Below are 12,459 nucleotides of genomic sequence, written 5' to 3'. Positions count from 1 at the left end.
ATGGGATGGAACTCCCTTTATGGCAAAGTTCTGAGCATCTACGTAAGCGGACCTTATGGTAGGATGCTACAAAGAAGTCAGCTAGCATATAAATTAATAAAGAAAACATTAGAAATATATTTCACAAAAATTAAAGCCCCTAACTTTAAGGACTCACATTTTAAAATAATACTTCTGTTATCCATTGGGGGGAGTAATAAATGCCGAGATGGATTAGGCTTGAAGATTTTTAAATGGTTACCGTTTTCAGGAAAATGACCTACAATAATATATGTTAAAACACACACTTGTAGGTATTTAAGTGGTTTGTGTGTGTGTGTATGTGATGCTGTGCTGTTTAGTTACTAATATTGTTTTAATTTGGCATTTTTGTGATCAGAAGATATGATGCACTTTTCAAAGTCCAGTTGAAATCTCATTGGTTTAGTTAGTGCTCAGAGTAGTTTAGTGTTTATATTTATGTCAGTAAATTACTGGGACCAATTATGATTATTTTGGGGTAAACCTCATGAGGAAAAGTAGTTCTTTCTCAGATATGATCATACAAACGTATGGTATTTAGCTGAAATTTTTTCTAATCAAGATCATGAATTGTACACAAAACGGGGAGTGAAGATCCTCTCCCTGCCTCATCACGTGACTTAGTTTGTCAACCAGGGAAATGTTGCCGAATATTCATCTCACGCGGACATTTAAAGGATAAATGAGACAAAAGTACTGGTGCTCTGTGTGAAGTCAACAACCTTTTTTGATTTTTACAATCTGGCTCCACTAACTATCTTTACCAAACTGCCTGTTTATTCACCCAAGTCCCAGATGTTACCCAGTTGGGCTCCGAGCAGGGCGATACTTACAGACTGTCTTGTGCGGTGTGGTCAGAGGGTAGGAGTTGGCTTCACACCAGCCCACGGGGAAGATGTCCATGGATTCAACGTCAACAATGAACTCTGGAGCCGGACTCTGCAGACCTGCAAGGAGTCAAGACAGCAGGTGCAAACAGGTTTTACCAAAAAAGACACAGAAGAAGGAGGGAAAATACAGGGCACCCCTGACATTCCTCTGAATGTTAAGCACAAAGCCGACAGTATCTCACAACAGATACAAATGCCTGAAATGTAAAGTAGCAGGAGTACGAGGCATTCACATGAAGTGGGGGTCTGGAAAGGACAGCTACTTCCCCCTGAAAATGGGAGGAAGAGGAAGGAATCTGGGGACAATTGGCATCTAAGCCAGAAAGGCTAGAAGGAACAAGCATCCTTCTTTCCTAAGAACAGCTTTGAAATTAAGGAAGGTGGTCCAGCTTGTGGGGTAGAAGCAACAAGGCTTCTTCACCCAACACCAAGTAGAGGTCAACCTTCAACCAATGAAAGTTAAAGGCTCCAGTTGAAAGGAACTAGTAGGGCTCAGTAACACTAGTTATAAGTAGTGATCATCAAAGCACAATTTCCTAGGGAACGTGTTCGTTTATCCTGTGATGGAAGTCACTTATCCTGAACTCAGTTTGCAGTCTGCGTACTTTCGCCATTTCACACGAAAATCACTTATACAGGAATGTCTCTTTAGTGGGGATCTGCCTACGTATCACCTCCTGTTTCATAATCATAATGATGCCTGTGATAACTCAGCATCACAGCTGAGAGACTGTGAAAGAGAGAAAAGATCTGGATGTAATATGAGCAAAGGTTCCAAGGAACTCTGCTTACTGAGAGAGTAAATTTAGAACCCAGCAAACTAGTGAAACGAAGGACTAATTCTACACCGAATCAATAGTTCTTTAAAAACACACTTGGAGGGAAGACACTCTTGAACTAAGAATGAAAAGATAAGAAAAAGCTCTATTAATAGAGTGACTCCCTGGCTCTGACCACTTAATCCTGCTGTGCTTTGGGTTCTTCACTGCCAATCAAGACGAAAATAACACTGTAGAAACTCCATCACATGTCACGTGATGAATTTGGAAGAGCATCCCTCTCAAAACATAACTTCCTGAAGCTCAATACCAGCAAACACAAAAGGTCCTAACCATTTTAGCTACGCTGGCTCCTAGAGTACGTTATTTGATAAAGGCAGGTACCCAGTTTAGCACTAAAACGTTATTTTGGTGTAGACAAAGTGCCCTGAACACTCTTGAGAGTGGATACTTCCACATACGTATTATCATCAACATTAGTCACGCTGCACTTTTGATTTGTTCTCAGAGAAAAGTCATTACTGTGATTATCAATCCTAACTTCCTTTTCACTGAATTCTCCTATAATTTGAAGGATACATAAGCTACAAGAACGCAAGAAGGTTTACAGAGGTTATTTTCCAACACAGTTGACTGAAAGCATTTCTGTCTTGTATTATATGACTCAGACGATATTTAACCTATTTGCCAAAGAAATCATCAAATAAACAAGAAGACATCCAAAACAGACAAAAGGTAAAGAAACTCTCCAAGTAGCTTCAAATGTGGAAGTGACTTTTCTTGTCGAGAAGGGTGCTGGATTCTGCAGAGGGGCCAATGAAGAGGGTCACTAGGCTGTTTCCCAATTCACAAGGCACAGCCTCAGCTTCAGACTCACAAAAACACAAAGATAGAGCATATTTCTTAGCTACTCAGCAATTTTGCTAACAGGTTGAATTCATCTACTAGATACACTTGTATTTCCAGATTTCTGTTTAGGTACAAAAAAGATTTTCAAGGTCAAAGTAGTACTTCAAAAGGGAGCATAAAGTGAACTTTATAGCTTATTCCTTCCTGAACTATTTCTATCTTCCAGTGTTCTGCTAGTTCATACTAATGCTTTAACATATACACTTCTATAACAATATATACGTTCATATATTTCTAACGCCGTCTTTACCATACTTTTAATATTCTTTGATCATGCTTTCCGTTCAATTAAACAAACGCTCAGGAGCTACAAATGTGTCAGCAACCATGTTCTCAAGAAAGTTACAGTCCTGCCTTCCTTCCACCCCCAAATCTGGCCCATTAAGGCATCTATTAAATAATAACTGATGGAAAAGTGGGGTATTTATCATCCAGGAAAGTATTTGTGAACCTGAAACTTTTCCAATCCTCTTCTGAATGATGAGTACTAATTTTTTATTTCCTGTTATCAATCTTATGAATCTAGAAATATCTGGCTGGACTCACAATAATTTTTTAAAACATAACCCATTATTTCCCAAGATTAGAGACTCAGTAGCTTACAAAATAAGTCATTAAAATGTTGCCAAGGCTCCTTCTTGATTATTCTAGGATGGCCAAAACTACCTATGTGGAGAGATACTCCGCTAAGCGCCTCTGCAATATTCCTTATCATTTTATAGAACAATGTCCGATGAACAACACAAGGCCATACTCAATCTCTGACTTTGTTTCAGCTGCATCAAGTCATGGATTCTACTTATTCATTCTTACCCAAAACCTTCATCTCAATAACCATTGGGAAGCCTAAATCTCCATCTATGGGACCATACTTGAATAAGTTACAGTACATTCCTATAATGGAATATCCATCCTGCTGCTATAAAAAAGAATGAGAAACCTCTCTATATATTTATACATAAAGATGTATATTTGAGTAAAAGAAAACCAGGGCACAGAACACTGTGTATATTTAGTATGCTACCATCTGCTTTAAAGGGGAAAATAACATACTTACATGTGCATGAGATAAATCTGGAAGAAATGAAAAACCCTAATTCAGTGGGTGTCTGCTGGGAAAGGGCCTGAGGGACAGGAGTGGGGGGAGACAATATGACTGAAGATACTTTATGTATTTTCAGCCCTTGTGAATGAATTACCTATCTTACAACTACAACGTCGCCATCATCACAATGACAACCACACAACAAAGCTATTCAGAGAAGAAAGGAGGCTCTCACACGGTATGGCCACAGAGGTCGGATTAAGGGAGGACAAGTTACCTTAAAAGGAAATTAAACTATGATGTCATTTCACCACAGGAGAAAGACTTTCCATACTCACAGGGCCCATGTACCAGCATGTAAAGTTGGAGGAATCACTTTGGAACCTTAAAACGGTTTTGTAATTTGCGACATCCTGAGACTCTGTCCTCAGACCAGCGCATCCCATCCACTTCCACAAAGTGCCTCTGGCCCTTCTGTCTGCAGAGACTGTATCCAGCTTAACCCAGCAGAGGATGCAGGGCACTGTGATAGAACCGGCGGCCCCTTCTACTGGGAACATCGGGATGAAAGAAGAGGATGGCTGTGATGATGCTAAAGTGTCTTCCTAGGAACACAATCCAATCAAACTTCTCACGGTAGTAACTGCTTCATTCCCAGCAAATTATGGATGGGAATGAGCCTGGGCGAGCACCAGTGGAGATGCTGGTGGGACCAGAGGCAGGAGGGCTGTGAGGACAGAGGCTAGGAGCAACCATGGAGGAAGTACATGATGTTCACTGACTACACTAATAGAATCCGAATGGCCCCTGCATCTCAGGTGAGAGCCAGCATAGGAAGAAAGGCAAGAGGGATTGAGGGACTCGTCCAGCGCCCTCATCAAGAGTTAAAGGCCACACCAAGTTGTGATGGGCTCGAGTGTGCGATGAAAAGGTAAAGCGCTGGAAGAAAGAAAAGCAAGAACTGGGTGCTGGAAACCCCACCCGCCATCTATCCTGGGCCCTCCATCTGCAGACGGGGGCCCCCAAAACAAGATCTCAGAGATCCCTTGTCAGCTCTGGAATAAATTCCTAAGGAATCAAGAGACGGCAAAACTGTGGCTGGCAAGATCGACATGTGATAGGAAGCCATCTGAAGGAAAACAACAGAAACGGGACTAAATGCGTGAGTGGAGGGAGAGATCCATCCACAGAATGGCAAACTCTTACAGCACTTACTCTGGACCAGATACTTTTCAAGTGTTTCATCCTCACGACCCTAAGAGAGCAGATGGTTTTCATCCCCATTTTATAGATGAGTAAACTGAGGGTCAGGAAAAGATCAACCGGCCAGTAAGAGGGGGATCTAGGGTTCAAACCTAAGCAATTTAGCTCCAGAGCCTAAGAAAGTAATCGAGGCGGGCTCGTGAGGAAAACATGGTCAGTCAGAAGTCACACTCAGCACAACGGCAGCTTGAAAGCCCAAACTTTCCTTTGGTTCCTGCTGCAAAGCCCTCTGGAGAGTAGATTCCCTGCTCCAGCCTCCCATCAAAAGCCTTCCCCCAAATTCCCATTTTGCTTAAGAAAGCCAGAGCCAGGGCTGTCGCTGACCACTCAGAACCTGTGTAAGTGACTGGGAGTCTTCAAAGCCTGTTCAAAGACAGCACCCACTCCTGGGCCACATTCCTCTGTGCAAGAATACAGGTCCTGCTCCCATATATACCCTTATCTGCTAAAGCAGCTTCTCCCCAAAATGCCTCCTGCAGCCCATACCTCTTTTTAAAGATTTAAAAACCACCCACACTGGCTTGAAATATAATTACTTCCACATTTGCATTTTCCCTTGTTTCATTCTTGCAGGTCTCTGCAAAATGCTATTAACCACCTGACTTTATCACAAATTACAGAAAAGGCTTAAAGAGCAGTTTTCTGCACCTGGTCTCCTAGACAGAAGAGGTTGCATCACCTGAGTTTCTTTGCCCATTTGATCTCCTAGAGGCCTTTACAAACTCTCCGTGCAAAAGAGTCATCCGGGGAGGGTGACATGAAAATGCAGATTCCCAGACCCTGCTCCCAGGACTCAGAAGTCATGGGTCTGGAGCAGCCCCAGGAACGTGCACTTTCATAGGACTCCCGTGTGTTATGATGCAGAAGGTCGTTTACTGGAACTGAACCAAGCACACACGGGAAAAAAAACTGACCAAGGAGTTGTTGAATTTTAGCTTACAAGTATAAAACATCTCACTGTCTCAAAACTCGGTTAGCCAAACAGCAGTCCTTAAGGGGCTGCTCGCGTCTTAAATCGCTTTCTCGTTAAGGGACACCGATGTTATTTATTCCTCGTATCTATTCAGCAAGCCTTCAGCAAGCAGAGCGCACGCAAACTCTCATACAAACACTGTGCTGTGTGATGACAGGCAGAGAGCGTAGATGTTTACAGACACTAGGGGTCCACTCTGCTGGGGCACGGACGCCAGGCGGGGAGGCTGAAATGGAAGGGTGCTGCCTTCCTTCTGCTCATCAACCTCCCCCACTTCCTAGGATGCGCTCAGCACAACTCGAGCACTTTAGAGATAGGACTTCACCCATAACCATCCTATAAGGCAGAATCCGTTAACCCTACATTTTATGGAACTGCACGAAGAAAAAGGAGAGTCTAAACTCACAAAGTACTCAAGATCACACATCTAGGAGGCAGATGTGCATGTCGGGAGGGGGTGGCTGAATGCTGAGTTATACAATTTGAGTCTTTGCTCCGTGAGAAATACAAACTCGTTGAATACTTAGAAGAAGGCAGGGGCTCTATTATACAGAGCTAAGCCTTACTGCTCTATGAGGATGGGAGAGAAAGCAGTTGAGAGACTACTGACATCCTAAGAGGAAGGGGTGGAGACTTGGAACCAGAGTGTGGCAGGGAGAAGACAGAGATGGGGGCGGGGGGGGCCTGGAGTCACTACTGGTCATGGAGGCAGTGGGAGAGCAAACAGACAAGAGGATGACTTTTTGGCGTCTAACTTGGGTAGAATCACGGTGCCTCTGGGTGAGATGGGAAAGTCGAGAAGAGCAAACACAAGGGTTACAACAGTGGCCTCCGGTTGGGAAACGCAGACGTCCCCAGGGAGACGCTCTGCAGGTAGCTGGAAACAGGAGTTCTGAACGTGTTTGCTGTGAGCACTGGGCATCTGGACACGTCAGCACAGAACCGCTGCTTGAGTCACAGAGGAAGAGGAGGTTGAACGGGAACCGGGGAAATAAAGGATGTTGAAGAATTCTGACCTTCCCATATGAGGGAAGGAAACACCAGGTGACCAATGAGTACATGGGAAAGACAAGGGCAAAGAGAGAGGGTTGTGGGAAAGTCCACGCAACCAAAGTGAAAGGTCTACACCCTTACGCCAGCACTCCTAATAACAGAGGTGGAAGCCGGCTTAGGACGCTGTGGTATCAGGTGAAGGAGGCGAGGACATGGTCCCTGCAAGCTGCTTGCTGCCTTCCAACCTTGAAAGGTGAATGAAACTGAAAGCAAGCAGAGGAAACCAGCAGAGTACAAAGTGCCAAGAGATCCACCTCCCCACAGCCAAGAAGCTGGGAGCAAATCAGATACATCAGAAATGCCACTGGACAGTTGCAGAGTGTATGCGTTTCTGAAGAGGGAAAAGGAGAGATCACATCCATCCTTGAATTGTCGCTGGTGTTTAAACACCTATGCTGAAAGTCTACTTAAAGAGCCCACGCATGGCTCGCGATGGTCATCTCCTGTGGAAATCAGGGACCACGTCCCTGCACATTCGGTCCTTGTCAATGGGGATGTGAAGTTCACGGTGAAAGGATACGGTTCCTCAAAAAGCTACCATCCAAAGTGATATACAGCTCAGACCCACAGATTGAAATTTATACACTATGTTTTGCTACTTTGACTGTGGAAAAATTTTATTTTCTCTAAATTTTGTTTCGGAGGGCAGCAGAAAGTAAAGATCATGAGATGCTAGTAATAACCTAAGTTGACGGTTTGGGTTAAGCTCCCTGACCTGACATTTTGGTACTTCTCCACAGACCTCTGGGTCATCTTCATTTTTTTGTTCTCTGTATGTTTGTTTTTAACAAACCGGAAGGGAAAGCTCCAGGAAACAAATGATGGGAAGGCCATCATTCCTTCCCCACCTTCAAAGTGCAAAAATGCCGTTCCAGAACCCCCTCCTCCCAATGTCAAAACCAGGCTTTGCTGCCCATGTTCTAAGCTCTCTATAAAAATTCCTGTAGTGGCAACAATAAAAGAGCTAAACAGCCCAGTGGAAATGAAGCCTGCGGGTTGTGATACTTTTTATGACATAAAAGGAATTTTCTGCCTCAGCTAAAAGGCTGAAATACCTAATATTGGGGAATAAAGGGAATACGTATCACATCTCTTTGAAACGGGAGGAAAACAGTATTAATAACAACAGAGACAAGAGAAACCAAGGAAGGCAACGCAAAGATGTCAACCCTCTTCGTGAATTAATGCACCTATTTGTCCCGTAAGAAAGTGATCGCCAGTGAATGTAACGTGACCTGGATTGTGAGATGCAGATGTACCAGGCTGTGAGCCAGTGTGTGGGGCTACGGATACGAGAGGTACTAAAACTGAATGTAACTCGTAGAATATGAATAAATGCTCGTAACTGTAGAGGTGATAACCTAGAGCAGATAATTAGCATAAGAGAAAACATCACAACGTCCTTTCCCAAGCACAAAACCGCATCATCAGAAACGGCCCTGGCTCGCTGTCAGCGGTTTTTGAGAACTTGACGTTCTTTCCAAACATGCACCCAAAATAATATTACACTAATCTCACGTATTTGATTTATCGCTTCCTCTTCAACATCAGTTCCTTTAGAGGCACTTAAAGAACTATCTGACTTTAAAAGAAGTCAAATACTAAATTAAAATGATCATTTTAATTACTAAACGTAGTCAATTAGCCATGTGTTGAAAATATTTCAAATCAATCTATTACATAAAAATAACTAACAAATTGGTATGAAGTACATTATAAATTGTCATATAAACGGTCTATAATAAGAATCACCATCATCATAAAAATAATTTAATTGCCCCAAAGTGACTGGAGTGAATCTCTAACATTTTGTCCCCAGGACTGAGGAAAGAAAACACTAAATACATAAAACTTGGAGATAATGAGAAGTGCCATTAAGCTCGTTGTCACTTTAAAAGGTCAGTGTCCAGGAAGGGCCAAAAATCAAAACAAAACTCCCCCCAAAACCCCCAATTCAAGAAAGATCAGCAGAGACTGAATGGATTTTAACTTTAAGTGATGAGGCAAATGCATAATGTTGACCAATAGCATCAGGTAAACAATATTCAACAGATTGTTTTTTTTGAATTTTTTAATACGTAAGGTCTGGGAAAATGGACAATCAATTTTCTGACCTGCTTCTTAATGTTAACTAATTTTCATTACTCCCAATGAAAGCACTCCGGAGAATAAGAAAAAGAGGTGACATGAGCTGATTTACATTTCTCTGCTATAAAACCAGAAGTTTATAACCAAAGAAAAAGCAAGACTGTCAAAAATGTTAAATATACACTAGACATTGCTCATCATTCTTTTTAAGAATTGGGAAGTTGTAGGGTATGTTGAATTAAGCAACAGAGATGTCAAGAGCAATGAAACTGAACCTCAGGTACATGTTAATGGCTTAGCTACTTTCTCCATCTATAAAAATCAGGACACTCTTACCGCTCTCTATGTTAGGTAATTAACAGCTAAAAGCACTTTGGAAGTACAAACTGCTAAATAAATTATGACTGCCAAAGAATTTTAACCGTCACGTGCTAAATAATAGTGATGAAACAAGGGCCTTGAACTTTACCACTTTTGTTTTCAAATTAATCATGTAAACAAGACTCTAATCTCTCATAATATTAGGCTTAGCACAGTATTAGGTAGCAAGTTCAATTTAGGGATTCAAAATCACCGAAGGGATCTTGTTTTTCCAAGAGCAGTTGATTCAACTTTATATGCAGTAATGAAAGTAAGTTCATGTCCTACTCCAGTAGCTACAGAAATATCACCATGACACGTGTGTCCACATTTTGGCTAATTCCAACTCGAGGCCATTCTACTCGAAGATCTACAAAGCTACCAACTTTTTGAGGATTTCCTTTTATTTCAGATTGATTTTGAAATCCTAAACCGTAGTTATGTTTTAAACTATCTTCTGGGAATTAACAACACACTGGACTTTCAGCTAAAATCACTGTTCTCTACCCCTCCCAATCTCTTAGACTATAATATTTATTAGATGGTAGGCCTATCAAAGAACCTTCAGTGCTTTTTTAGACTTGTTTACTGACGAAAGAGGATAAAGATACTGGCACCAATTCTATGACCTTCCAAACTTTCTGTTCCAATGGTGGTTGACCATGTCGTAAAATTTAAAATCTGGACTAGGAAAGCTAACATCACTTCATGAGTCATCTACAACATCTTATTCTTTTTCCATATTCATTTGAAATAACTACCAAGTGCTGTGAAACTGAAAAACAATCAAACGACTAACAAACAAACAAAAGACCCAAAGAATTTTAAATCACAGAAAGATGACACAACCTTAGAGAGCAAATTCATTTTAATTCTTCCTCATTGAAAATATAACATCGGAAAAAGACAGTCTCCTATCTAAGCCCACAATCTGATCAAGGTTCTGCTTACAAAGTGCATGGTTCTGTGAATTATCTGGACGATTAGAAATAAAATGCAGCTATGAAGAACAGTTTAGATATCATTAAACAAACAAGCCTAAATTATTATATATTTGGGGAAAAAGTCATGTCCAGTTATTACTTTAAGGAAAAATTAAACATCTACGAAAGAAACCAAAGTAAAGGGTATGATTCACAGTAAAATGCAAACATATAATTTTATCCTCTTAATAACCAAGACCTCAAATACCAAGTTTTAGTGACTCATATTAACTTAATTGTGACATCAGCTTTTATAATCAGAGATGTACAAAGACCACTGTGCTCCAAACATAATTATTGCACCAGAGTCTCATTTCATGAAATTATTAGTTAAGATGAGAGCCTCTGAACAAATTCATATTTGATTAGTTTCACTTATTTAAGAACGCTGAATAATTTAAGACAGTTGAAATAAAAGGAAAGCAAAAGGGGCACTTCTGAGCAGTGCTGACGTCATCTGCACCCTGCCCTCTCCAGGTGGACCCTGAATTCAGAGCGATTATGAACTGTGAGTACCTTCCAGGTGAAGCCACATCAGCCTCCCCTTCACAGCAGTGACAGAGGCCACGCAGAGTTCTCCCGGATTCCTGGGGTTCACGGCTTCAAGTTTCATGTTCTGTGTGAAGCCCCGGCTGAATGACGTCTGAAACAGAAACAGAACTGACACTGAGCCAGCAGATACCACAGCCAGATAAACGCGCAGCAAGAGAGTGGCCAGCTGGCACGGCAGAAATGTATACACGCGCACGCACACGCACACGTGCACGCACACAGATTTACTGATAAGACAGACAGGCGAGCGCTCCTGCTTAGTCTTTCCCCACCATCCACGAGGAAAGAACCACACACCCTTCGCTTGCTTCCCAGAAATGAGAACTACGCTGGGCACACGGCAGGTGCCTAACAATATCTGCTGAATGAGCGCGAGGGTGAGTCCACTCTGGCTTCCCAGTTCCATGTGCGTCCTTCCAACCTCGGAATCACTGCGGTACCGATCACTCCTCCTACGTCCCTGCGCTCCTCACTCAGGTCCTCCCGGGCGTATCTGAGGGTGAAAGGAGACGGCGACCTCCACCTGGGATCATCTCCTTCAGCTGGATGTCTGTCCTCTAGCTTTTCTTTTGGTGCAAGGTCCGCTGGTGATGAATTCCCAGTTTTCTTATATCTGAAATGGTCTCTATTTTCCCTTTGTTCTCTGTTTATTTTTATTTACTTTTAAAATTCATTTTTAAAAATTCACAGAGGGAAATTCACTTTTTGGTGTGCTGTTCTAGGAAAGCAGGGCTGTCAGATGAATGTACACAATCATGTAGCCATAACGACCATCAAGACACAGAGCGTGCTATCACCCCCAAAACGCCCTTGCACCGGCCCTTCCGTGATCAGTCCCTCCTAGACCCCCAACTCCTGGAACACTGATCTGCTTCCTGTTCCCGTAATTCCACTTTTCTATGATACCATCTAAGTGGAATCCTACCCTACTTAGCCTTGTCAGTTTGGCTTTTTTCACTAAGCTAAGTGCATCTGAGAGTCAGTCAGGCTATCACACGGATGGGTACCTCATTCTACTTTACTGAGTGGTTTCTACAGACGCACCATGATTTATCTATCCATTTACCAGCTGAAGGACAGCTGAGTTGTTTTCAGGTTTTGGTAGTTGTGAATAAAGCCACTATGGACATTCAAAGACAAGTTTTTGTGTGAGCGTAAGTATAGTAAGCTGCTCAGGCTGCCACAGCCAATACCATGGGCCGGGCAACTTAAACAACAGAAATTTATTGTTTCATGGTTCTGGAGGCTGCAAATCCAAGATCAGGCTGTGAGCAGGGTTAATTTCTTCTGAGGTCTCTCTCCTTGGCTTGAAGACGGCCATCTTCTCTCTGTGTCTTTACATGGTCTTTCCTCCATGTATGTGGCCTATGTCCTAATCTCCTTTTCTTATAGGGACACCAGTCATATTGGAGAAAGGCCTACCCGTGTGACCTCATTTTACCTTAATTACTTTTCTAAACACTCTAAGTACAGTCACATTTTGAGATACTGAGAATTAGGGCTGTAACACATGAATTTTAGAGGGACAAAATTCAGCCTCTAA

At 42.2% G+C, this 12,459-nt stretch overlaps 1 protein-coding gene across 2 annotated transcripts in view; it reads right to left on the bottom strand.

Annotated features, from left to right (window-relative positions):
- The window catches only part of SFMBT2 (Scm like with four mbt domains 2), a 209,663-nt gene that overhangs the window by 41,411 nt on the left and 155,793 nt on the right, over window positions 1–12,459 (bottom strand). For both annotated transcript variants that reach the window (XM_022580255.3, XM_089906532.1), the window contains 2 exons: window positions 10,881–11,007; window positions 855–968 (listed from right to left, as the gene is read on the bottom strand). In XM_022580255.3, coding sequence (XP_022435963.1) covers window positions 855–968; window positions 10,881–11,007 — 241 coding nt within the window. The remainder of the gene's footprint in view (window positions 1–854; window positions 969–10,880; window positions 11,008–12,459) is intronic.

The sequence above is a fragment of the Delphinapterus leucas genome, chromosome 2, assembly GCF_059928025.1.
Source record: "Delphinapterus leucas isolate spDelLeu-1000000601 "Yukka" chromosome 2, BTC_Dleu_Yukka2, whole genome shotgun sequence".
NCBI lineage: Eukaryota > Metazoa > Chordata > Mammalia > Artiodactyla > Monodontidae > Delphinapterus > Delphinapterus leucas.
The sequence above is the reverse complement of the archived record's forward strand: the minus strand, read 5'-3'. Positions and strand labels throughout refer to the sequence as shown.